The 26714-nt window shown below is 36.0% G+C and overlaps 1 protein-coding gene across 1 annotated transcript in view; it reads right to left on the bottom strand.

Annotated features, from left to right (window-relative positions):
• The window catches only part of ST8SIA4 (ST8 alpha-N-acetyl-neuraminide alpha-2,8-sialyltransferase 4), an 87928-nt gene extending 61773 nt beyond the window's left edge, over window positions 1–26155 (bottom strand). Inside the window, 4 exon segments of the mRNA XM_047778365.1 lie at window positions 8925–9182; window positions 19319–19450; window positions 25676–25878; window positions 25880–26155. Coding sequence (XP_047634321.1) covers window positions 8925–9182; window positions 19319–19450; window positions 25676–25878; window positions 25880–26083 — 797 coding nt within the window. The 5' untranslated portion in view covers window positions 26084–26155.
• Between the last annotated feature and the right edge of the window lie 559 nt (window positions 26156–26714).

The raw sequence follows: 26714 nt of genomic DNA on the forward strand, positions 1-26714 counted from the left end.
ATACTGAAAAGTTTAGTTGTGTATGGCTCTGGAGTACATATTTTGGGCCAATGTCCACTTACAGATGAATAGTAAAAAAATTACAAATGATTTGAATCTCAAAATAAAGCCGTAGTTTGAAAATCTATGGAATGACCAATTACTGTTGGCTAATGCTCCTTTGATGTCAGGGGAGAATGATTGCTGTAATATTTTATATTAACATGAACCTTATCATTAAAGCTTGGTTTATCATCTTATTCTGTCCTATGATTTGGATGTCATTGCATTTTGCCTCTTCTAGTATCTTCTTTATTGAGGGCTTTTTCTTCTTTTTATCTTTGATTTATTTATTATCATGGTCCTCCCATCTGCAATATGTTCATACTTCTATACCACTATGTTCCTTTCCTGCTTATAATAGGAACAACAACAAAAACCCAACATGGAAAAACAAACCAACAAACTAAAAGGACCTCTCTTGAATTACAGGATACCATGTAAATCTTTAACATGGAGAAATGATCCTTCATTATTTAATGTCAACATATGTTGCCCTTTCCCCTTCCACATTGTCCCTTGTTATGAATCTAATGGTAGAGTAGTCACAAACTCTGTCTCATCCGAAGACCATTGGAAGAATTTTTTAACAGCATATGATATCACTTATATGTGGAATCTAAAACATGGCACACATGAACCTATCTACAAAACAGAAACAGACTCACAGACATAGAGAATTTGTTGCCAGGGTGGGGCGTTGGGGAGGAGTAGGATAGACTAGGAGTTTGGGCTTATAGATACAAATTACTACATTTAGAATGGATAAGCAATGAAGTCTTACTGTACAGCACAGGAAGCTATGTCCAGTTTCCTGGGATAGACAATGATGGGATATGGTCTAAGAGAGGAAATGTAAAAAAATTAAATTAAATTAAAAATTTTTTGTCCCTAAAAACAAAACAAAACAAAAACAATAAAGAAAGTATTTGTCTCTGTGTTTACTGGTCCCTTTGCCTGAGATTCCTCTTTCCCATGTGTTGAATGACTGATCGTCCAGATGTGCAGTGATTTACTCATCCTTTCTTGCTGTGTGTTATAAAATGCAATTGTACTTAAACAATTGTTCACATTTGGACAGATTCCTAGAACTGGAAATGGTGAATAAAAGAATCCACTATGTTTAAGGTTTGGTGGACATTATCAAGTTAATTTTTAGAAAAGTTATGTCAATTTACATTTTTTAAAAAGCATTTAACGGGAGTGCCAATTATCAATATAACTTTGCACTGAATATTAAGGATTTTAAATATCCTTGTTAAATTGATAAATGAGAAGTTGCATTTGCTTATAATACTGCATTTTTAGCAAATGAAGCAGGTATTTTAAAATAATGTTTTAAAATTTAAAATACTTTGTTAAGTCATTGCCATTTCCGTTAAATAAAAGTTTCTTGTAGATAAAATCTTTTTAACCAAGAAGTGATAGTTTTGGAAAATAAAAAGTTAGAGCCTTACCTCACATCACAATCCATAACAAATCCTCTATTTGGTTTTAAGTTAAATTTTAAAAATCATAAATAATTAGAATGAAATAGAAATTCTGATTTCTACCCAGAACATGAATTTTTATGGTTAAAATCAACAGAAGTCACAAAGATAATTGTTTTCTAAAAGCTATAAAATTTCAAAGTTCCAGCAGTGGTGCAGTGATTTAAGAATCCCACTGCAGTTGGTTGGGTCCCTGTGGAGGTGCCGGTTCAATACCTGGCCTGGCACAATGGGTTAAAGGATCCAGTATTGCTGTAGCTGAGGCACAGGTCGCAGTTGTGGCTTGAATTCAGTCCCTGGCCTGGGAATTTCTATATGCCATGGGTGCAGCCACAAAATAGGAAAGAAAAAAAATGCACAAAATTTTCATAGATCAAAAATATGAATAAAATACTAAGTAAAAATAAGGTACAAACTACATGCAGCACATATCACATAAGCAATGTTGCTATTTCTAAAATATAAGATGATTATTTTAATCAATAAGATCTAAAAAAATGTTTCTAATGCACTGCTCCAGGCTCCATACCAGAAATGTAGTTGTTTTCAGTTAAAACATTTGAGTTAAGGACAAATAATCTCAGTGAGAATGCAAAGGAAAAAAAAATAAGGCCATTTTTTTGTGAACACATAGAAAAGTAAGCATTTTTCTCTCCCAGAAAAGAGTATATTTTGCTATAAAAATTTAGCATAAAAGGTCAAAGAGGATGATTTAAAGTTAAAAATTATCCACCAGTGGAGAATCAAGCATTGACTGAGTTATAAAAATGCATTGTATCAGTCAAAGTAAGTCAATTCTTTCATTTTTTTCTTTTATGAAATATCTCTTCCCTTCTCTTAGGAAGCTATGTTATCATAAAGTAAAACATTTTTATCTTATTATTTTAGTTTCCTGAAGAAATATATCTCTTCACTACAATTATTTCTAATTTTATATACTTAGATATTATAGACACTCCTATCTGAGGCATGTTCCTGTGTCTTCACATTTCATACTATCTAATATGTTATTCAGGGTCAACTATATGCATATTTGATAAATTTGGGGAAGGTTTTTCTTCTTGTTTATATAAGACAATGAGAATTAGCATTTTGCATTTCTCACCAATGGTCATGGCTATCAAAAAATGTGTTAACAAATTAACTTCCAACTACAACATTTCAAGCAAGATATGCTTTAGTATTTTTCATCATTAGTTTCAATTTACAGTTTACGCATTTCTTTACTGTATTTTCCATGTGATATTTAGAGAATCACTTCAAAATGATAGACCTATTATTATTATTATCACTGGATATTTGGAATATATTTAAAAACTAAGCTATTCATCCAACAATGTACTTCCTGGCTTCATATTTTTCATTTTATTTTTTATCAGTATATAGTTGAATTACAATAGTATATTCGTTTCAGCTCTACAACACAGTGATCCTAGTAATTGTCAGGAATCCAGCTTTTCTGATTCCCAATATCTAGGACACTCCTCTATACTATTCAGCATAGTATATCATGCAGTATATCATCACAGTCCATATATCATCTGTATTTTCTTTTCAAATGTTAAGGGTTTAAGTGCTATAAATGACCTTACATATGACTCCTCTTACATATTCATCTTGGGCTTCAATGTTGTGTAAATTTTAAGAAAACAATACATGAACACAAACTAAAACTTTCTGAAATCCTGCGTTATTTCATTCAATAAATAAATAGCTCATACTTCAATGTATCAATTTTGATGCTAGCTCCTGAGATACAGACTAAATAAGTGAGACATGTTGGGGAGTTCTGGCTTCTCTAGAGCATTCATTCTGAGAAGTCCTGTACTTAGCAAACCTTAAGAATCACCTGGGTACTGTGATTAAATGCACTTTCTGACTCGGCAGGTCTGGTCCAATTTCTGACATTCTGTATTTCTTTCTAACAAGCTTCCAGGTGATGCCAATGCTGGTAATTCACAAACAATCTGAGTAGCAAGCAAATACACACACACACACACACACACACACACACACATACATACATACACATATATACATATATATTTAAATGTATATTTTAAGTGATCATTCATTGCTGTTCCTGTATTATTTGGGAAAAAATATGAACCACGAGGAAATTAGAAGGGTATTCATCAAGCATGCCAGGAACTAAGGAGGTTAACTAACAAAGAAAAAAATGAGCAAATAGAATATAGTTGTCTTGGCTAGAGGAAGATGAGGAAAAGATAGAATGGAGAAAAGGAAGGTAGAAAGAAATTAACAAAATTAAATTTGAAATTCCAACCAGCCAAAACAATGACCAAAAGTGTTTTATAGCTCTTAATTAACCATTTCTGAATCACTCAAGTCATATTCATTATGTCTAGTATCTCTGTTTAAGCACAGTGGGAAGTGGCATTTGATGGTCAAAAACATCAGTTACCAATTGCAACTGTTAATTCCTCTCCCAGTGTCCTCTGTATAATATCAAAGAGAGTACACTGTGGGACCAGGTTGACTTTAGGATCAGGCTGGACATGGTCTTTCTTCTACAGAAAACCAGTACTGACAGGCTGCTTGACACTTCTTACAATTCCCAGTTAGCTCAAAGAATGGAAAGAATGTACTATCACTTTTGCACACCAAGGTGTGGGGAAGAGAAGACCAGGGAAGACGGAATGAGGACTTGTTTCTCCACCACCTTTCAGCATTAATATCAGGAAATATCTTACTTTTTTTTTGTTTTCATTAGAAAAGCACTACTGTTAAGTTTATGAAATTTCTGGAGTTCCCATGGTGGCTCAGCGGAAACAAATCTGACTAGGAACCATGAGGTTGTGGGTTTGATCCCTGGCCTCACTCGGTGAGTTAAGGATCCAGCATTGCCAAGAGCTGTGGTGTAAGTTGCAGATGCAGCTTGGATCTGGCATTGCTATGGCTGTGGCATAGGCCAGCAGCTGTAGCTCCAATTAGACCCCGAGCCTGGGGATCTCCTTATGCTGCAGGTGAGGCCCTATAAACCAAAAAGAAACGAAGAAAAAAAATTCTGAGTATTGAGAATACAAATATTAGAACATACATTTTTCTTGTAAATACACATGGGACTAAATTATTCAAAAAACTTAAAAAATAAATGTGGGAAAATTTAAGAGAAATTTCAATATCATTTTGCAAAATCCAAAAAATTTTCACCACTAGTTTTATTATTTAATGTAAGATATACACTGTTACAATAATTTTATTCCTAACAGAAAATTTTATAAAAGGCTCAAGTAAGGATTCAGAGATAGTTTTAAAAAGATTGCACGAAAGGAGCTTTCTAACCCTGTGTTATTTTACTTATAGTGATATATAATTTATCTTCCAAACTCTAAATTCTTGAAATTTTACAGCATACCGTTAGATAAATAATTATATATTGGGTAAACTTAGGGCTGAGATTTCATAAAGGCAATTCTATCACTCTGTGGGTTCTGTGAGTAGGTAAACTGTCACATTCTAGGAATAGAGAAAGAATTCATACAATAATCTTAGTTTCTAAAGAAACCTAGAAAACTAAAACAGAAAAAGGCATTCAACTTTTACTCCAATATCACCTACAATGAACTCTGCTTGGACCCTATACTGGGTAATGGTTTTCTTCTGCAGCACTGACACTTTCTTTCCAATATTTAACATACATCAGGCCATCCAACTATCAAATATAGAATTTAGTATCAATAGGACAGTGTCTCATATGTTTATCAGATTAGGCAAGGTTTATAACATATCAGTACCAGGTTAAATTAAAATCTTGCTTATCTGGAGCTATATGACAAGATCTTTAACATCGCCAGAACTTTATCATCTTTTATGAATTTTCCCTATCAGAAGGATACCAAGTCAAGAGAACCAAGATATCTTCAATCTGAGTGACAGACCACCTGTGTTTCTCTATCCTGACCTCCTCGCAACACGTAACTCACAGATTGAGGAAATACGACTAGGTGTCTTGAGGACTGAACGTACAAAGGATACGGATCGAGTGGACATAACACTACTATTTGAAGTATCATTTTGGGCATTATTTACTAAGAAATAAAAATATTTCTCTTAGGTTCATTTTTCTGTTACTTTGACAAATATGAAACCTAGACTCTACAAATCAGTTCAATATTTAGTCAGTGATTAGAGGATCAAAGAGAGCCTTTAATTGATTTTCTTTTTCCCCTTTATACATCATGTAATGAATGATACTGATCAGGGCTCCTATTTTGTGTAATATCCTATCAAACCCAGCATTTATTTTAATTGATTAACTTATGATACAAACAGCTACTGGGGGAGAATCTCTTTAGGAGAAAAAATGTATGACCGTGTGTGTGTGTTGCTACCATCATATGTGCACTCATACAACATGAACACTTTCCACAGGCTTATTTAAAAACATTGCAAAATATTAAAAATAACATTCTCCAAAACTACACTTCAGAACAATAATGCCATGTATCTGTGCCTTGCCCTTCTCAATAGGGTAACTGTTTGAAGCAAAAGATTCCTGTTTGCATGTAACAATGCAGTCCTCACATCATTAAACAAAGAAGACAGCATTTTATTTCCTTATAGCACTTTAAAAAAATAAAGTAAAAGTTTACATATAACCAAGGCTGAATGAAGATTTTATCTAAAAATGATGCTTTGCTTAATAAAGTTAGCGGTCAACTTGAATGCTAATACCTGGGTAAATCTGATCCTTGAGGGGTCAAGGAACTAATAGTGCACTCTGTGAGCAGACAGGCTTAAGGATATCTTTCCCATAATAAACATACTATCCAACCAGAAAAACAGGAAGCAAACTGGGAACCATAGGCTATTCATGCAAACAACCAAAACTCTGTATAGTACGCATACACACAATACAGCTCTGGGAAGGTTAGAAAGTTGAAAGATTTTAAAGACTGTTACTAAAATTTGTAACAATTTTAACCATTTTGATGTAGAAGAAAAATATTTCAAGGAATGGGGCTTTGAGTTTTAAAGCAAAAATCCTTTTTTTATGGTCTAAAGTAGAGGAGACATTTGAACAGTTTTTTTTTTTTTTTTAAAGGCCACATATACTCAGGGAAAGAAAAGATATTTGGCACACAAACGAAAGCCAGATGCCATGAGAGATGAGAGTTTTAGAAAGGATGGAAGTCTGGTATAATGATATGTCATTGAAGTCTCCTGTGTCCACGAGACTCAAAGGAATGAGTTCACCAAGTAGATATTATTACAAAAAAAAAGTTTTTCTGCAGGGATTATTTGGTTTTAATCCTAAAGATGTTCTTGTCAAAGTTTTTTGTGGAAAATCGAAACCTAATCCTAAACAGCACTTCCCTAGTATATATTTTAAGCTAGAACATTTCAACTTCTACTTTTGGAAACCAGTAAAAAGAGAAAAAAACAAAATAATTCTGGCAGTAATTTTCATACCTTCATTAATATGCTTATCCCTCAATGTCTTTAATACTTCTTGGTGTTATAAACTCTTAGGATTGGTCACTAATATGTTCCTGTTAAGTAAGTTTTTAAAATAACCATAGCTTAGGAAAGTATAAAGGACCTCTTGGCTTTCTACTGCTAAAAACACTACACTTGCATGCTCAAACACCAGTGAAGGACTGGTAGATAAATAAGTTCTAAAGATCTAACGCATAGCATAGTGATTACAGTCAAAGACACTGTACTGTCAACTTCAAAATTTGATGAAATGCTAGATTTTAACTGTCCTCACCACAGGAAAAAGAAGAGAGAATTCTGTGATCTGACTGGTGTGTTAACTGACACAACAGTCTTAATTTCAGAGTCAGAGGTGAGGCTGAAACAAATGGGTTCTGTAAATCCCAGTGCTAAAGCTTAAAGGGGTACAGGAACAGAATCAGATCACATTTGGATCCTGTATCCCTCCAGCACTAATCAACTTCACTAATTCTCTCCTTTACATTGCAACTATTTCTACTATGTTCTAAAATGTTTCCTTCTTTATTTCACTGGCCCTCTAATTTTAGTCTCTTCAGAAATTCCAGAAGCCTAACTTTTTCTCCACAACCATACTTCACACAGACCTCAATGTCTGAAGCTCATTACTTCCACTATCATTCTCTTACCAAATATCTTTGCTTCCTTTTTGCACACAATTTTGTTGGTATATCTCTATGCTGACAGGGTCTTTCTCTCAGTTCAATCAATTTAAAAGTTGAGGTTTTCAAAGCCTCAACTGATGTCAAATCAATCTCTGACCCCATATCCAACTGAGAACAAGGCAAAATGTTTGTAATTATATTCATTATTATGAACTGTATTCCCTGAGAGTGTTCTCTTATAATTTTTTTTGTGGTTACACCATTTTATAAAAAGCTGTTGCCTGTTTATGATTAATACTTATATAATTAATTATATTTATTTTTTAAGATTACATTTCAAAAGATTTCTTTAAGATCTATACTTTCCCAGAATAGATTCCAGAATATCTTCAAGATTTAAAATTATTTATCAGCCTGAAAAATCAGTGTGTTTTCATATCTATTTTTATATCATAGTATTCCATATTTCAGTATATATGTTTAATATATTCAGTAACTTTTTTGGATAACTAAATTAAGGCAAAAAAACTACTCAGATAGAAGAATTGAGAATTTAAAGGTGCCAACTAATACCTACATTAGTTGCAGTCATCATAGTCATCATAATCCTATGTTTGTGTTTCTTACAGTTAATTAAAATTACCCAAACACATGACTCATCAAATATCTGCTGACCATCAGTGAAAATCAACAGGTATGTTTAATTATGTGAGAAAATTAAAAAACTAATATATACTAATATATACAAATACCATGTATAAAGAGTAATGAAGGCAATTTGACCCAATATCAAATAAAAACCTATTAAACTGTGTTCTTAATAATATGCTAAGTAGCTGTCATTCCAAAAGTAAACTTACATGTTATATCATTATACAGCAATGCTCATAATTTTATTAATAAATTAGCATAATTTATTGCATATAAATAGGGTTGTTAATATAATTAATTACATGAATTCACTCACCAATAGAAAAAAAATAATTCTTTCTTTTAGCGAATAAAATAGCTTTTCTGTGTATTAAATTTAATAAAATTGTCATTTGGCCAAAAAAAAAAAAAAAAGCTGGTGCAAATCTTATTGCCCCAAGATCACCTTTTTTTTTTCAATGATACAATAATTTTAATTTTATATTCCAGGGTAAATGTAAATTTGGATACTATACATATAAATATATTATAGAAAAATATTTGAGCTTTCAGTAATTCTTGATATTAATATTAGATTTAAACATTTCTGCTAGTTTTCTACTCTTAAGTATAAAGTCTTTGACAAAATTACAATCCCCAGGAATAGAAGAAAGCTCACCTTATTACAAAATTGTGACTGTCAATTTCTTTTCCACATTCACTATCTAGCAGAATGCCAGAATTCCCAACAACTGCGCAGGTCTTAAATCTGCGATTTTTCATTGGTGAAACTTCAGGTAGGAGGCTGTGCAGATCCTGAGAAATATTTAGCGTCCGGCGCCTATCCAGAACATAGTGTATGACATCACCAGGCTTAAAACTGCTCTTGACCACAGAGACATCGCGTTCTGCATCAAGGAAACGAAGAATGTTCTTCCTATATATGAAATACAAGCAAAGTTTTTCATTAACGAGAACATATTCAAGGACTGGTGATATCATTTACAAACTATTCACGATAAAATGCAAGTTTGTAAATCTAATGTTTAATTTCAGGTGATAGGTAAACCAATCAATTAAGTATATTCTACAGGAAATATATTTTAAAAAATCATTTGCACATAGTTTCTCAATGGTTTTGTAAACAAATACAGAGCATACATACCAACTTGCAGAATGAAAAAAACCCATCTATCAAAAATATAGAGAGAAGTTCATTTATTAAATAAAATTGCCACAACTTGACTTTGCTTAATTGGATAGTGTTCTGCTAGCCTTAATTATCCATAGTCATCTATCTAGTTAGTTTCCTGTTGTCTAGTTAAGGTGAAAAGAAAAAAAAACTTGAAATTGTTTGGAATTACACCTTAGTTATAACTCTATTAAAAAGACTGAATTTCCCAATAAAATTAACACACTCAAATCATGTATATGTTATAATTATTTGAAAAAAAGTTAAAACTACAGCATGACTTATATGAAGGTTTTCTTCCAAGCCCAAGAACCCTGCATGTAAGACAGATACATTAGAGGAAAAGATGGACAGATAGAACACTGGGCCAAGCATGGCAGAGATAACTAATTGTTCCTCAATGTCCTTTCCTCCCTCCTTTGTTTTCATATTTGAATCTTCTAAGTTTTACCTGGGCACATGGATGCTCAGCTAGAACATTTCCAAATTTCCAAACCCAAGTGCAGCTGCATTTGGTCATGTGCATTCGTTTTCTTAAATAGGATATGAGTGGATCAAGGGCATCGCCATATGAAAAAGAATGAAACTTCCAACTTGTTTAACCTAATGTATTTTATTTTTTTATGGAGAACTTACAAATATTAGGCACTATTTTTTAAAATTTTATTATAGTTGATATACAATGTTGCATTAGTTTCAGACATACAATAAAGTGAATCAATTATACATATATATCCATTCTATTTTCCCTATATAGGTTATTACAGAACACTGAATAGACTTCCCTGTGCTATATGGTAGGTCCTTGTTAATTATCTATTTTATATACATTGGTATGAGTTAATCCCATCTTCCCAATTTATCCCCCCCACCACTGTTTCCTCTTTGGCAACCATAAGTTTGATTTCAAAATCTGTGAGTTTGTTTCTGATTTATTTATTTATTTATTTGTCTTTTGTCCTTTTAGGACTGCACCTGTGGATATGGAGGTTCCCAGGCTAGGGGTCCAATTGAAGCTGTTACTTCCAGCCTAAGCCAGAGCCACAGCAATGCCAGATCCGAGCCACGTCTGTGACCTACATTACAGCTCACAGCAACGCTGGATCCTTAATCCACTGAGCGAGGTCAGGGATCGAACCCCCAACCTCATCGTTCCTAGTTGGATTCGTTTCCGCTGCACCATGACGGCATCAGTTTTATTACTCTTCACATATAATTAATATCGTATGATATTTGTCTTTCTCTGTCTTACTTCACTTAGTATGATATAGGTCCATCCATGTTGCTTCAAATAGCATTATTTCATTCTTTTTTTATGGCTTAATAAGATTTCCATTGTATAGATATATATCACATCTTCTTTATCCATTCATCTGTCAATGGATATTTAGGTTGTTCCTATGTCTTGACTATTGGGAATAGTGCTACTATAATCACAGGGGTAGATGTATCTTTTGGAATTATAGTTTTGTCTGGATATATGCCCAGGACTGGGATTGCTAGATCATATGGCAACTCTATTCTTAGCTTCCTAAGGAGCCTCCATACTGTTTCCCATAGTGGTTACACCAACTTACATTCCCATCGATACTGTATGAGAGTTCTTTCTCCACACCATCTCCAGCATTTATTATTTATAGACATTTTAATGATGGCCATCCTGGCTGGTGTGACATGGTACTTCATGCTGTTTCATTTTTCTAATAATTAGTGCTCTTGAGCATCTTTTCACATACCTTTGGCCATCTGTATGTCTTCTTTGGTGATATGTCTATTTAATTTTTCCGACCATTTTTCAATCGGGCTATATATATATATATATATATATATATATATATATATATATATATATATAAAGCTGTGTAAGATGTTTGTATATTTGGAGATTAATCCTATGTTGGTTGCTTCATTTGCAAAGATTTTTCTCCTATTCTGTGAGACTCACTTAATTTTAAAGTCTCAATGGAAGCTTAGCCTTTTTCATAACTAATAAATTTATACAAGATATGAGATACTATAAATATACATCCATATGCTAAGTTAGATAATGGAAAATAAGAAAATTTCTACACTATTTATCTACTATATATAGATATATATATATCAGATAGATAGGCTAGAAAACTAGTGACCCTTGGCTAGGTCACTTTTTCTAGCCTATCTGATATATATGTATGTATATCAGATGGGCTAGAAAACTAGTGACCCTTGGCATGACGTGGGATAACAAAGATAACACCTAATAAAACTGTTGCCTATAATAATTTGAGAGTCATATCCTATATGTTTAAGCCTATTGTTCTTTGGAAAACTTGCTGACAAGTGCTTGTATGTTGTTTTATGTTGGTTGCCCCTTTTATCAACATCCTAAAAGAGGCAAAGTCAAGCATGAAACAGCCAAGTTAGAACCTGAGATGGAGAAAAATATCTCTGGCAACAGCCTATAATTTAAACTGTGTGAAAGTCCAGTAATTGGCACTCAAATGTTTCCAATAACCCAATTAGCAAGAGATACAACTATAAATCAGAGTCATCTAGGTGCCTTCTCCTTTAGGTCTACAGATTCAAATGACTTAAGAGTAGCTGTCAATAAATTGAGGGGAAAGAGGAATAGACTAGAATAATTAGGGGAGAATCAGAAGGCTAAAGAATTGTATTCAGAGTTCCTGTTGTGGTGCAGCGGAAACGAATCCCACTAGTATTCATGGGGATATGCATTCGATCCCTGGCATCACTCATTGGATCGGTGTTGGGGATCTGGTGTTGCCATGTATTATGGTGTGGCTCGCAGATGAGGCTTGGATCCTGTGTTGCTATGGCTGTGGTGTAGGCTGGTAGCTATAGCTCTGATTTGACCCTCAGCCTGGGAACCTCCATATGCCACGGGTGCAGCCCTAAAAAAAAAAAAGAGGAACTGTATTCAGAAGGAACTTTGGGTGGGTATTTATGTCAAGAACTAACTACAAGGAAATAGTTCAGGAGCCTAGTTAGGTTTTTGAGAGAATTATATTGATATTAACATGTAAATCTATGACCTGCCTTACAAAAAGTCTGGGACTGCTTGGTTCTCAAGCTAGTAAATATATATCACCTAGAGGCAATCCGAGAAAGTACTCTTCTGGGTTGAAAGTTGGATATTATTTATTGAAGTGCTTTTACTACAAGCTTGTATTTTCAGAGTGCTAAAAACAATGTCATTATTAAACATTCAAGATGTGATAGACATTTTTCTTCTAATGCCATTATTATTTAAGCGTCACCACTATTTGTAAATTTCATCACTGAGCACAAACTATCATCTCGTCCCATCACTCCACCAAAAGTGTAATTCCCCAAATCATACTTAGAAGCCAGAATTATGACTAGCTAGGAGGGATGTAAAATAACTATATCTTTCCTTTTTTTTTTTAATTTCGGTTTGCTTTAAATAGGTCCCAGTTTAACATGTGAACTAATTAGAAAACCAGATGACTGAAAATTAATTTGATCAGATTTTATACACAAGGAATATGCCCATCAGCCTTCTGAAAAAGAGAATATTTTTTGAAATTTTTTTCTCAAATATCTGGAGTATCAGGTTTGCAAGGAGGGCAATTTATACAGGAAAATCTATATAAATGCCCTAGAAATGAAAGTTTAAAATTAATACAGGAGTTCCCACTGTGGCACAGCAGGTTAAGGATCTTTCAGTTGTCTTTGGTGGTGTGGGTTCTATCCTTGGCCCTGCACAGTGGGTTAAGGATTTGGCATTGTTGTAGCTGCAGCTTGGATTCCATCCCTCACCCATATGCCCTGGGGGACAGTCAAAAAATATACAAATAATCAGACAATGTAATAGTCATCTCAACAAAGTACAGACTACATAAGCAGAGAATTGCTTGTGAAATTAGCAAACATATAGTATGAAATGCAGAAAACAGAAGTCTTTCATTATGTTAAACACAGAGGTTGGTCACAAAAGTTAACAAGTAGCAAGAGCAGCAATCAACTTTTGTATATATTAACTACCGTTTAGTTGTTTGGTGAAAAAATTAAGCAGTGCCTGACATCTGTATTTCAAAAATTTATTTTCCATTTCCTGTGAAAATGACAAGCCTGACTCTAAAATAAAGACTGCACGGATGTGGTCAAATCACCAAACTAGATGGTGTTATCATTTTGAACATGTAACTCACAAGTAGTGGCATGTTTGCAAGCATGAAGCAAAGATATTAGAGGTCCAGATTTGAAAGAACTCTTTAGTTTAGAATCCAAAGGGAAAATCCTGTTATTCATAAAAAAGTTAATACTTAAATGCTTGTCAACTGATAGCAAGAGGGACATTCCAATACAGCACCTTTGCTGTGTTATAGAAAGTTAGCACCAAAAATATTTACAAACATAAGTCCTCTAAATCCCTGAGTGTAATAGTACACCTTTAATTTATTCATTGTTAGGAAAGACTGATATAGCAAAGTGTACTATAAGAGTTCAACAAGAATATAATGCTTTATGAGATAAATAATCATTAAGTGTACATGATACTATTGTATGTATTCTTCCAATGCTGCGTTATAAGCTCAATAGTACTTTATTTTTTATTTTTAATTTTTGAAATATTTGGCCATGCCCATAGCATGCTGCTGTAGATCCCAGGCCAGGGATTGAACCCACACCACAGCAGTGACCAGAGCCACAGCAGTGACAACATTGGGTCCTTAACCCACTAGTCCACCAGGGAACTCTATGAGTAGTTTATTTTTTAAATGGAAGCTGTAAAGATAGTAAAAACCTTTCCAAGACAGAATACAAAATACCAATTCACAGAGACTAATCACAACATAAAAAATGTGAGTTCCTTAGGCAAAACTTAGAACAATTTTTAGTGTAGAATTGCCTTTTTAAACTAAAAGAGGGGGAGGGGGGAAGGAAACCTTGAATGTCTCTAGTGTGATCTTTTTCTTACATTTAACCACACTTTTAGTTTCTATTTTAGGGCCTAGATCTAGGCATGGAAAATTATCTGAGCTAAGATTCCTGGGGTAGGATGTAAGAACAACTGTAAACAATTACTATGAGTGAATAATATTGTGACTTCAATGCTTAATATTTTTCTTTGGAAACAGTAAAGTTAGTTTTATTTTTGTTTTTGTTTTTTTCCTCTAGAGCAGGCTGTAGGCATTTTTTAGATTATTGGAATAAAGGACTATAAAAGTTCTATGGATTTGTTTAGTTGTTGTCCAGACTATAAATCTATGAGAAAAAAAACAAAACAAAACTCTAGTGCTTAAATATAATTAACTAAATGTCATTGGAAGCATGAAAAAAATCTTATGTTGAACTGAAACCACATGTATCTCTAAGGAGCACATACTCATTTTGCTCAGATGATAACTGACACGAATGAAAAGAGTAGGTTAAACAAGATTACTTTACAATGAGAGAGAGAAAAAAAGGAATTTATGGGCTCTCAAGAAACATGAATCAACCAAAGCCAATGCTTTATACAAAGACTACCAGCATAAGTTTTTCCACTATGTGGTCGTTATTACCAGATATTTAAAGCAGGGGATTTTATTTTGTGTGCGTGACTTAAAAGAACAAATCTGAGATTCTTTACAGGTCTTAACTGTCATTTTGTAAGCGTAAGTGAACTTTTTGAAACCCTATCAGGAAAACAAACACCCATATTCAGCAACTGTTTTAAAGATAAAGATAACTGAAAGAATCAGAAAAAAAGCTTCACTTTTAGTAAGACTAAAAAACTTAGTCATAAAGATTATTTTTTGTTAGGCAATGTCAGCTTAAACTGAAAGGTTGGTTTAGACTGTTAAACTGACAGGAACAGATTCTAAATAGAAACTTTTCAACTGAATTTTCAAGTAGAACTTCCCTTTCAACATTGCCCATCCCTTGAAAGAGCAGCTGCAGAGTCCTGGAGAATTAATTTACTAAACATTGTTTTCACTTGTGAAATGTTAAATATAGCTAACCTATCACCAGGTGCCACTCTTTCTTCTCTGTAGGTTTCCTGTCAACAACAAGCACACGTGCAGTGGCAACTAAAACTTAATCTAAATGACATTGTTGACTCCATCAGCAAGTATTATGAGGCAAATTTTATAGCTGGAATGTATCACAAGTTGAGAAACAAATTAGGTAATGATACAGATATTAGGAATCAATTTTTATAAACTTTTGACTCGACAAAAATCACTGAATCAATTCAATTGTTATTGACATAATTTGTTTAAAAAAAAAAAACAGCTTAAGAAATGCCAAGTGTTTCATTATGGCTATAAAAAGCAGAAAGAACACACAATTTTTTGCCTCAAAAGATTATTTCTACAAGGCAATGTACCTCAAAACACTGGGGGAGAAAAATAAAAAGCCTGTAGTCTTGTTAGGGCTTCTGACCTTAGAATGTTAGCTATTATAAGAAAGATATTCTAGTTAGTATCAAAATAAAAATCGTAAAGACAACCAAATGAAAAGGCCAAACTGCCTCAAAAAGCTTGAAGAAAAGCACTTTTTGGTTTAATTTACACTTCAGATGGCCATTTGATATTTAGCCCATTTGGTAATATTAGAGAAATACTACCTTACATTTTCATTAGAGCAAAAAAAATACAACCCCTGTGTACTTCATAAAGACGCATTTTAACAGTATGCTTTTTTAGGATTAAAAGATAGTCTTCCAAAAAATTTGTCTAATAAGAGCTTTCGTTCTACAGTCAGACAGGCCTGGCTTTGAGGCCTGACTTTAGGAAAATCAAGCCGTGTGACCCAAGATGTGCTCCACTGAACAAAGTAAGCAGAAGAACTGTTAAGCAGATCTTTTCTAAAGTAAATCAATGCATGCAACAGCAAATTGTTTTTGACAGGGGAAGTACATATAAATTTGCAATTATGTTTAGTCAACCTGCAAACCTTATTTAAGGACTTTAATATATGATGACACTAAGAGTTAAAAATATGTTTACTGACTAATTAATTATGATGTGCTTAATCTTTCCTTATGAGTAGCTGAGCTCCCATATTTCTATACATCCATATCTGATATTGTCGTTCTTTAGGTTTCTATTTAATATATTAAAAATGAGAAAAAAAAGACCCAAAGATAAAAAATGTCAAGTCACAACTGTTACACATGACTAGATAATCTCTCAGTACAAGGTTCACAAATACACTCACATCTCATGCGTCTTAAATGTGTCTTTTTTTAGCTTACAATAATAAAAACAAACTACTACCTATAAAATTAAGGCTTTAACCAAGCTAATTAGTTTAATTGTGAAGTTAGCTGTGGAATGCATAAAGTTTCCTAAATCTTTTTTTTTTTTCTTTTTAGGGCTAAGTTTCCTAAATCTTGATGAATTTTCAAAGTGCAATGAGCTAACACATAGAACTCTCTCTCAAACAACTCCCCAGAGGTACAGGTGTTGGATGAATACATATGAATCAATTCTTGATGTGATTGTGAAAGCAGCAGAATGCATACAGGGCTGGAAGAATTAACAATAAGAAAGAAAATCATTTCTACAAATGGAGGGAAAAATAATTTATCTTCAGGGACTGTTTCACATTTTAATGCAAATAGATAAACAATTTATTAAGAATGTCACAAGAGCATCATAAGTTTAATGCTCATTTTAAAAATGAGAGATTTGTAAGTGTAGTTCAATCATGTAAGATCAAAACTGATTAGTTGTAATGTCTTAATCAAAACTTCAAAGTAGAATTTTGAAAACACTTGTAAAATACACCCATACCCACTCAGTAAAATGCTTCTTAATAAATGCTATAGACATATGGGAAAAACAAAGGAAAATAATAACCTGAAATACTTTATGACTAATTTCAAATATAACTTTAAAAAAGGCCAAGCCAGAAGTTCTCTTGTCACTCAGTGGGTTAAGAACCTGGCATTGTCACTATAGCAGTTTGGGTTCCTAATATGGCACAGGTTTGATCTCTGGCCCAGGAATTTTTGCATGCCTGAGCATAGACGAAAAAAATAAGCTAAGCCAATAATCAGATATTCTTATATTCTAATTTTTTTATTATAAGTGTCAAATGGATTGATACTTACTGGTCACTACTGCTATAGGCAGTAATAATTTTTATGAACTGTTTGTACATTTTACAATGATTGTTTTAGAAATTGTTATTTCCTTGTAAAGAAGTGGCCACTTTGGATGTATTATTCAGTATTTGCTCACTATTTTATTGTTTACTTCTTTGTCTGTTAAGGAGAACCATACGAAAGGAGTACCAACATTTCATTCATATATATTAGCTATCATAATTGAAAATCAATCACCCTCAAAGATATGAATGCAACCTTCATCAATCTGTGAATGTGCAATAATGAATTCTCTGTGTCAATTTATGTTAAATACACTTAGCTTGAATAGCTTAATAATAGCAGCAGATGTAGCCTCACACACATCTACAATATTCATTTTTTCATAGATACTAGGAAGGCATGGCTAGTTATATTAATTAAACAATTATCAATTATGTATTTATTTATTAAACTTTATCTAATATATTACCTAGCATAGCTAGATATATTAAACTATTACAACTTCTTATTTGACATTGCTTTCTTGCATTACTTTCCTTTACTTGATCTATGCAGCCTTAACTGACACCTTTTTTGCCAAATCATTCAAACTTGAATATTCTCTTTCTAGGCATCCTTATAGATCTAATATTTTCTTTCTTAATCATCCATATTTCTCTTTTTCCAATCTACTTCTAAGAAATAGTAATCCTGACTCTGTTCTAATCTTAACCATACTGCATTTAACACCATCTAGTCCTACCTTCTGTAGTTTTTTTCCTGATAATTATCTCATCTCTGACAGGGTTTCTAAATTCAACTGTGGGTATAAGAGGTTGAGATACTGAGGAAGATAACAGGTAAGTATCATGAGAAAAGGGAGCCCAGGTGTAAAACTGTCAAACTGGAGAGATCATGGTTAGTGCTGGCAACAGCCATCGAGTTCTCAGGCAGAATCTGGATCCAGAGTTGTCATGTTTTTCAATTTCTCAAGAGCATATAAAATCTGTACTTTTATAAGGACGCTCCTAATTTTTACATACTGCTTTAAGTCTCTTTTTGCCCAGTTGAAATAAATATTGTTTGCTGACCATATTCTACTCAGATGATATCAATGTATAAACTCCTTCAGAGGTGCACTACATTGTATGTTACTCTTCTCCTTGTTCTTGTACTCTGCCTACAAGTATACAAAGTTAACCCTAAACTAAAAACAACCATACTCCACCTGATATTGCCATGGTTTGATTTCTGTTTCCATTCCAGACACCTGGAAAGCTTTAAAACAAAGTAGTCTAACCATTCCTGCAGTTCCATGGCACCATTCCTTTTTTTTATTTACATTTTTTTAATTAAAAAAAATTATAGTTGAATTACAATGTGCCAATTTCTACCATACAGCAAAGTAACTCAGTCATATATATATGTTCTTTTTTATATTATTTTTCCACCTCTTTAATTTCCAGACATTCTTTCAAGTATATTTCAACATGCATTTTGCTGCAATGCCTACTATGAATTGCTATGCACACTTTAAAAGTTAGAGATAATTCTCAAAATATATGTCTATCCTGAGTAACAAGGGTAAAGTATGTTAAATATTAGGACTCTGTGGAATATTTTACTCCATTAGTACAAAGATAGTATATTTAAATTCACATACTCATCCTTAAATTTCTGACTATATAATGATTTCAGTTTTATGATTTCACATCCTTCAGTGAGCAGTATTATTCATACTTAAACTATAAATCAAGCATTCAATATATTTGCCAAGCCCAACATATTCTAGAACATAATGTGAAATTTATTATGCCTTATTAAAGAAACTTACCTTATCTCCAGGACCAAAGAGGAATTGATTTTCCAACCTTCTACAGAATGCTGGAAGATTGAAGAGCCAGCCTTTCGAATGATTTTATCTGAACTATTGACAAGTGATCGACTCAAACACAGCTCGCCATCTCTGAAACAAAGCAAAAATGCCAGGTTTGTGAAAGTAAGAAGCATTCTGTATAAGTAGCATAATGCATAACTTGATTGAGATTACTGGTGACAAACTGTAGATACAACTTTTTCCACATGTTGGAAGGAGAAGTATGAGCATGATGAAAGGTATTATAAAGATTAGGTAAATACAACTTTATCAGGACAATCATTTGCACTTACTATATTTGAAAAAAACTATTTTCATATAAAGAAAAGACCTTTGTGTTATTTGAAGAAAAAAAAAAAACTCTTCAAAGTTCTGTACCCCTTTAGTCCCTCCCTCCCTACTGTGTTTGGACAATAGAGACAGGATGTTTGGTCAATTCTCCTGCATCTGTATAACAGTGACTCCTAAGATTGTAATGTTATTTGCACAGAAAAGGTAGAGAAACAATGGAGATAGCTTTTGTTCTGGAGTAAGAAGACTTTGGATATCAGGTGATCTGGGCAGGTTTGGGATTCTGTCACTTGCTAGCCTACATGTCCTTAGACAGTATTCTCTTTCTGGGCCACCGTGGCCTTATCCTTAGCTTGAAAATTACAAACAAAACAAAACAAAACACCCCAAAACAAAAAACAAATTTATCTAATATGCTTTGACTTTGTGAGGATTACTTGAGACTCTGCATGTAAAAGTAATTTATAAAGCACAACTGAGGGCTAATTTCTAAAATTACATTGGTTTTAAAACATCTCAATTGCACAAGATGCTTTCCTGACAGTGATAGTGGTGAGATAGAGATAGGAATGGGGAGAAAACTTAGGCAGTAGCCATTATTACTGGTATTTCCTATTATAAAAAAAAAAATTAACTGTGCTACCCCCACCAATCAATATCATCAGGCATGTATATCACGTGGCATCCTAATAGCAGGGGTGCTAGTGGTAGACAGATACCTATGACAGCATTTAGACCATTAGGACCTTTATACAGGAAAGTATTTATTGTTTAACAGACTATTTCTTGGTTTATGGCATTGCACTTTGAATATCTAGATTTCTTTACATACCACCTTTTAATTTTTTAGACTCTCAAAAACATAGTTAAAAAGTAACTTAGCTATTTGCTCAGTCACAAAGTCTAAATCTATGTCTATTATGTAGGCAATCTTCCTCTACTATCAATGGGAACATTGCCTGTGAAACAGCTGCTAGATGAATTCTGTAATTGGAGGGTTATTGTTTGGTATTTTGGTTTGCATTCGTTTTTAAACATATAGTTCCAATTTGAAGCAATTTAAAGCATCAAATGCAACTACTCCCTGTGAAATTTAGAACTGTATAAAAATTAATACGCTTTAAGCTGCCTACTGATGAAAATGATATACTTGCATACCTATGCATGGTTAATAACAGTCATTTTAGAGAGGTCATTTAGGATGCAAAGAAACATAGGATGCACTTACTACTCAGTGGCCCAGGGTCAATTTTTATACTACATGTCTAATGGTAATAACTACATGTGAATGAAAATGTGGACATACACAAAGTTAACCTTCACACTTTTGGAGATGTGTCTTCAAGGATATGGACCCAAACACTCATCCTTTCTAGGGGTAGGGATCTTTCCAATTTTCATCTCACTAATTACTGCCCTGTCAATATTATCTTTTTCTAACACATTGTGATAATTATAATAATTATTTTCACCAACAATAAACTCCAATAGGAGAAATAAACTGGCATTTTAAATATGTGCGGAAGATTGCTTTACTGATAGGTAGATAAAGATACATTTTTATAAGGCAGAATGATTGCTATGATGTTGTATAGAGTGTTTTTAGAAACTCTAAGATTAAAAAAAAAACAGTGGTTTAAAAGTTTAAATCAGTTTTATATTAATGAAATACTACCATATTACTCTTCTGCTCTTTGAATTATTTTCATTGAACTGGTGATAAGTCAAATTTCAGACTTTTATCACTGGAAATAATTTTGAATGAAAATAGCTACAACTAGTCACACATCTCCTTGAAGTCAATGGAATTTACATTTACGTGTGAGAAGGCCAGGCTTCCTGAAATCTGAGGCTCTGGGCAAACTTATTTGTACAGAGTTAAAGGGGTCCCAAGGGATCTTTCCCTTGTGACCTTGGTAGTATTCAGTCTTAGAAAAGGTTTTTCCTTCCTGTGAACTCAAGGCATGAAGGATGTTGCCACCGCCTACCAGTTTCTCATTCCAGATCAGACAGGACTGCTCAACAGCTGCACTGAAAAACATTTCTGGCATGAGACTATATGCACAGGAAGATTCAATACATACTTCTAAAGGAAAAATTATAGCACATAAAATAAATAATGCAGTATATAGCAATATATAAATTATTGCTGCTTGTGTGGAACTAAGAAAAACCCCACTTAAGTGGTCATCTATGTGATATCAGTAACAGAAGCTAATCAGAAGTTATGTTACTAGTCTTCACATGTATTTTTCCCTTTGAAATGAGTTGCAAGTCATCACTAAATTTCTTCTATTAATTCTGCAGTATATAACATATATGATATAGTTTTGTTTCATGAAATCAGGTCCCCCAAAGCCCAGCATTCAACCCTACTGCAAACTCTTCTTGACTTGGCTTGGGAATGTAAGTGTTCCCTTAGGTTAAATTTCCTCTTTAATATAAAAATTGAAGTCATTTAAATGAAAAGAACTTACATCAACCTGAGCCAGAACACAAACAGCAGGCAATTTCGTGTTTCATTATCTAAGTGCCAAACAACTAAAAATAAAGATGAGATGTACTACCTTTACTGCCTATGGCTTTTAGTAGAATTCCAAATTTCACCTATGAAATAACATGCAGATTCTGGTTTCCTGAGTTTCAAGAGTGGATTCTACCTTAGAACAAACTGGAACTAACTGCTGACAATGAAATACTCTTAAGTATAGTGCTTATCCCCACTGTCAATTCTATCATAAGTTTCAGAACTAATACTGGTGATCATCTAGTGAGGCAACCGAAGTACACAGTCAAATTAAAAAAGATCTCCAGATGATAAGAAAAGTAAGTTGAAGACTCATTTATGGTCAACCAGGAAAAGAGTATGTGGCAAGTTTTAAGGAATAACAAAGCAAATATCTGTATGATATTAAAGTTTATGTTACACTTTCACAGACATTATTTCATTACATGAGAATACCCACATATTTTTATCTATAGGTTATCTGAAGGACTCTTAAATTAATACAATTCTAATTATGCCCACACAGAGCCAGTTAAAAATACAGGCCAGTGGTGAGGCAAGTGCCATTCTTTCCATTAAGAAAAAAACATCAGCTATGAATAGACCACTTTACACCCCCACTGACCTTTGAGTTAAAATTTATTAACCAGATTAGTCAATCTAATTAATAGGTTTGCTTCAAAGGAAATAATTTTAAACGTCCAATAATTACTTGACCTATTACTATTCTCCAGTAATTCTTTATTTAAAAAAATTAAAAAAAAAAAACAAAAACAAAAAAACATGCCGTTAGTATTCCTCTAGAGAAATGAGATTGTGGATGATTGGTCGGAAAGTTGTGTTGTTCTTTTTTTTCCTTCCGTGTTGAATGACTGCTCAATGCTGGAGATAAGAACTCTGTTCTACTGACTCTAGACTGGACCTCCAGTGTTAAATAAGGAGAGAGGTCGCATAGTTGAAGAAACTGCCTGCCTACTGCAAATGGTAGCCAGAAGTTAAATATGAATCTAGGGAGATGCTGTAAGATGCAAGGACTAGGGAAGGCGTCCCCTTAACAGAATCTACTGCCCAGTCACAAGGCACGCAGTGCCCCCCAAAGGTCAGAGACTGCCGATTACTGGCCTGGGTTCTTGGGGCCAAACTGCCACTCTAGTTTACTCATCTCAAAACAAGCCCCTCCACGTGTGGCTATGGCAGAAAGAGAGTCGCTGAGAAGACGATCGTTTGATGAGTCAATTCCTCCACCAGAAGCACTATTCGGGAGTTGAAACGAAATCATAAACTGGTATCACAAGCTTCTCTCAATGCTTCATCTGAGGGCAGGGGACGGACCAAGTGTCCTCACGTTGCCCCCGGCAGCGCCAACTCCCCAGTCCCAGGGAAGAGCCGGCGGCGGCCACAGCAGCCAGGACTCTGCGGGGCACCCAGGGGGCGCGCGACGCCGGCAGCCGCTTCTCCGCCTTGCCCCGCACGGCCGTAATTGCGGGTTTTAATTATGGAGGAGGAGCCCGGTTGCAGACTGAGCAGTAAAAGTTAGTAGGATTATTATTTGAAAAGGGCCCTGATTCCTGCAATAAAGGCTTCCCCCGTCTCCTCACTCATTCTTCCACCCTGTGGGCCACCTCTCGCGGAGCAGGGGGTAGCCCCGCGCGCACCTCTCTTCCTGTTTGATGAACTCCGGCGTCCGCCGCGCGCAATCTCAGAGAAGGAAAAGCTGGCTCAGCCCGAAAAGGGTGCGAGGAACCTCGCCGGGCTAGCCCGATCGCTGCCGCGCCCCGCCTCTTTCCTCCACGCCTGGGGCAGCCCCCACCGGCCGGCTGGCGTCCAGGAAAGGCCACAGAAGAATTGTTACCCAGGAAATGGGGAGCATCCCAGTCTGTTAATTCCCCCGGAGGACTGGGGGTGCGTTCCTCCTCCCGGCCGGCGGTTTAGGGACGCTCGGCCGCATGTGGCGCCTCCTCTCGCCTCTCTCGTCCCGCCCACTCTCGCTCTCCAGGGTTGCCAGCCAAGGGCCGGAACCTAAGAGTCCTGGCGAGGCTTGGCCGCTTTGTCCTGGCTCGCGCTTATCTTAGGAGCCCACTAGCCCAGAAGGGAACAAAGAACCTCGACCCCCGCGCCCCAACCTCCGCCTCTCCCCCACGCGCCGGTTCACCACCTTCCTAAAGACCCCTTTGTCTGCCTGGGAAGCACAGATCTACAGGGTATGCCCACTCCCCCACCCAGAGTCCTTCTTTTCTGACAATCGAGCTAAGCTGAATTTTCAACCCACCCACTCCCTGTGTTAACGACCTCATACAGTTCGGCATTTTCCCTCGAAAATAGACCATTTAGAGATTTGTTGATGCATACCAACCATCCCATACCGTATTACCTTCTTCATTCTCCTTTCGATTGTCCTAACTTAATCTTCTATAAAATAACAATTTCTTCTGTAAGGATGAGCCAAGAGTCTTGCTCACCTAAATTCTCATTACTCAGGGAGGAGCAGGAATATTAAGAAATGGAGTGCCTGAAGTTTGTGTGTGTGTGTGTGCACGCGCACACACGTTTTGGCAGTCCTCTGCCCACCCCCACACCCCAGAACACAATGGCAAGGGTTCTATCTCCGTTTTCATAAATGTCATCTTTGCCAGCGTGCAGTTTCTGATGGCGATAGCGGACGCCTCGGGATGAGGGAGGATTTCCGAAACAGGACTTTGTACAGAGTTGACAACCGGGTTCACATCCTCAGAAAACGCTTCCAAGCTATGTAAGCAACACAGAGTTACAGCCACCTCCTGGGTAAACTTCAAAGATACAGAGGCCAAAGGGAGGGAGGAAGGAAGTGTGATATTTAGAGAACTTACTGAGGTGGAGGAAGAGTCTGAACTCATCTAGACAAACTAAAGAAAGAGCAGAAATACAGTCTGTGTGAAGCTACAGTTCCCAGTTTCCAAAACTGTAACCATGACGCCCATGCGTTTTACCCACGGAGAGCAAATAAGGAAGTATGGTTGCTTGTGTCGGAGTTTCTAATTCGAATTATGATACACAGATCTACCCAACGCCAAAGAATTGTAAAGAAACAGAGACACATTTCCTGCTTTCTGGGCTTTAATTAACTTCAGCCTTTCAGGAAGCCAGCTTTTTCTAGTTATCTCCCTACAGTGATGGGGCAGGAAAGAAGGAAGGACAATCAGATGGTGAATAAAGACATCTCGATTGAGTTTTGCCTTGGGATTAAAAGGGCAAGGACACCCGTTCTTTGTTGACACTTCTGCAATGACTTGGGCTTATGAGCCCCGGCACCAATACAACCGCCACTATCGCCGCACAGGGCAAGTTGAACTCATACTGGGAACCCACGTAGAGAGCATACACACCTCAACCACAGCCTTTGTTATTTAATTCACGAGACTAAACATTCACAAGCTGACCCCAACGCACATACTACCCCAACCCTCACTCTATCGTCTATATTCACATTTCATTTATGGCTTGACTTTTTGACATATCCTAAAATGAAGCTTTGCATTTACCCGATGAGTTGCGTCTCCTGGTGCTCCTCAGTTCTTGCTATTTCTTTTGTCTTATAAAAGATCAGGAGCAGACTTATCGTGCAGATCGTCCACCTCTTCCTAATGGAGCGCATCTTGGGTGACCGGGAAAGTCCTGGTTGCCCCAGCTCCCTCACCTTCTCTTCATATAAAGGCTCCGTTTTGGGGAGATGTAGTCACGGGGAAGGGGAATCTGTAAAACGCGAGGAGAGCGTGGAGCTGGGATCTCAGGGGCAGGTCTCGAGGGTCCTCTGCAGCCCAGCCGAGCTCCCGCTGGTCCTCGAGCAGTGCCCAGCGCACTCCCTCGCGGTTCCCGCCAGCCCTGCCCGGGTCGCTCCGCGCCGCCTCCCTGGGGCTCAGGTTTCTTTTCCGAAGAGACACCTTGTGCATGGGAGGTGGCGGCCGCTTCTGCAGCTGGGTTCGGGGGCGTCACTGGCCCTTCCCTTTTTCTAGCAGGGAAATGATGAGCAAAACCAGCCAATCACGGGACTGAGGGGGCGGAGGCTGCTGCTGCCTTGCGTTGCTGGCTGCTGCTAGGAGAGTAACGTCGCTGGCGTTGTCTGCACTGTGCTGGGAGAGGAAGCTCACAAGCTCACAGTCGTGTGTATACACACACACACACACACACACACACACACACACACTCGCACGCATCAGGACTCGCATACCGTGGGAAGAGAGCAGAGCAGTAGGAAGAAGTCAGGTCGCTCTCTCGGGACACCAAAGCGTTAGCTCTGCGCACAAGGAAGCGCCGAGATAGTCCGTCCGCACCAGCGTAGAGAGGATACCTCTGCTGGTGACAGATCGGAGACGCGTCCTGCTCAGATAGAGCTTGGAGTGGGTAGCAAGAGGTGTAGCTTCTTCCACGCGTCTTTGCTAAATATACAGACACTCGCACAAACAGGCGCGTGCACACACGCAAATGCGCGCCCTCCCAAGTAGAATGAATGGGGGAGGGAGGGAGGAGGAGTTGGAGAACGTTTTATATTCCGTGCACAGCTTAATATGGAAAGTACAAATA

The sequence above is a fragment of the Phacochoerus africanus genome, chromosome 4 (genome assembly GCF_016906955.1).
Source record: "Phacochoerus africanus isolate WHEZ1 chromosome 4, ROS_Pafr_v1, whole genome shotgun sequence".
Lineage (NCBI taxonomy): Eukaryota > Metazoa > Chordata > Mammalia > Artiodactyla > Suidae > Phacochoerus > Phacochoerus africanus.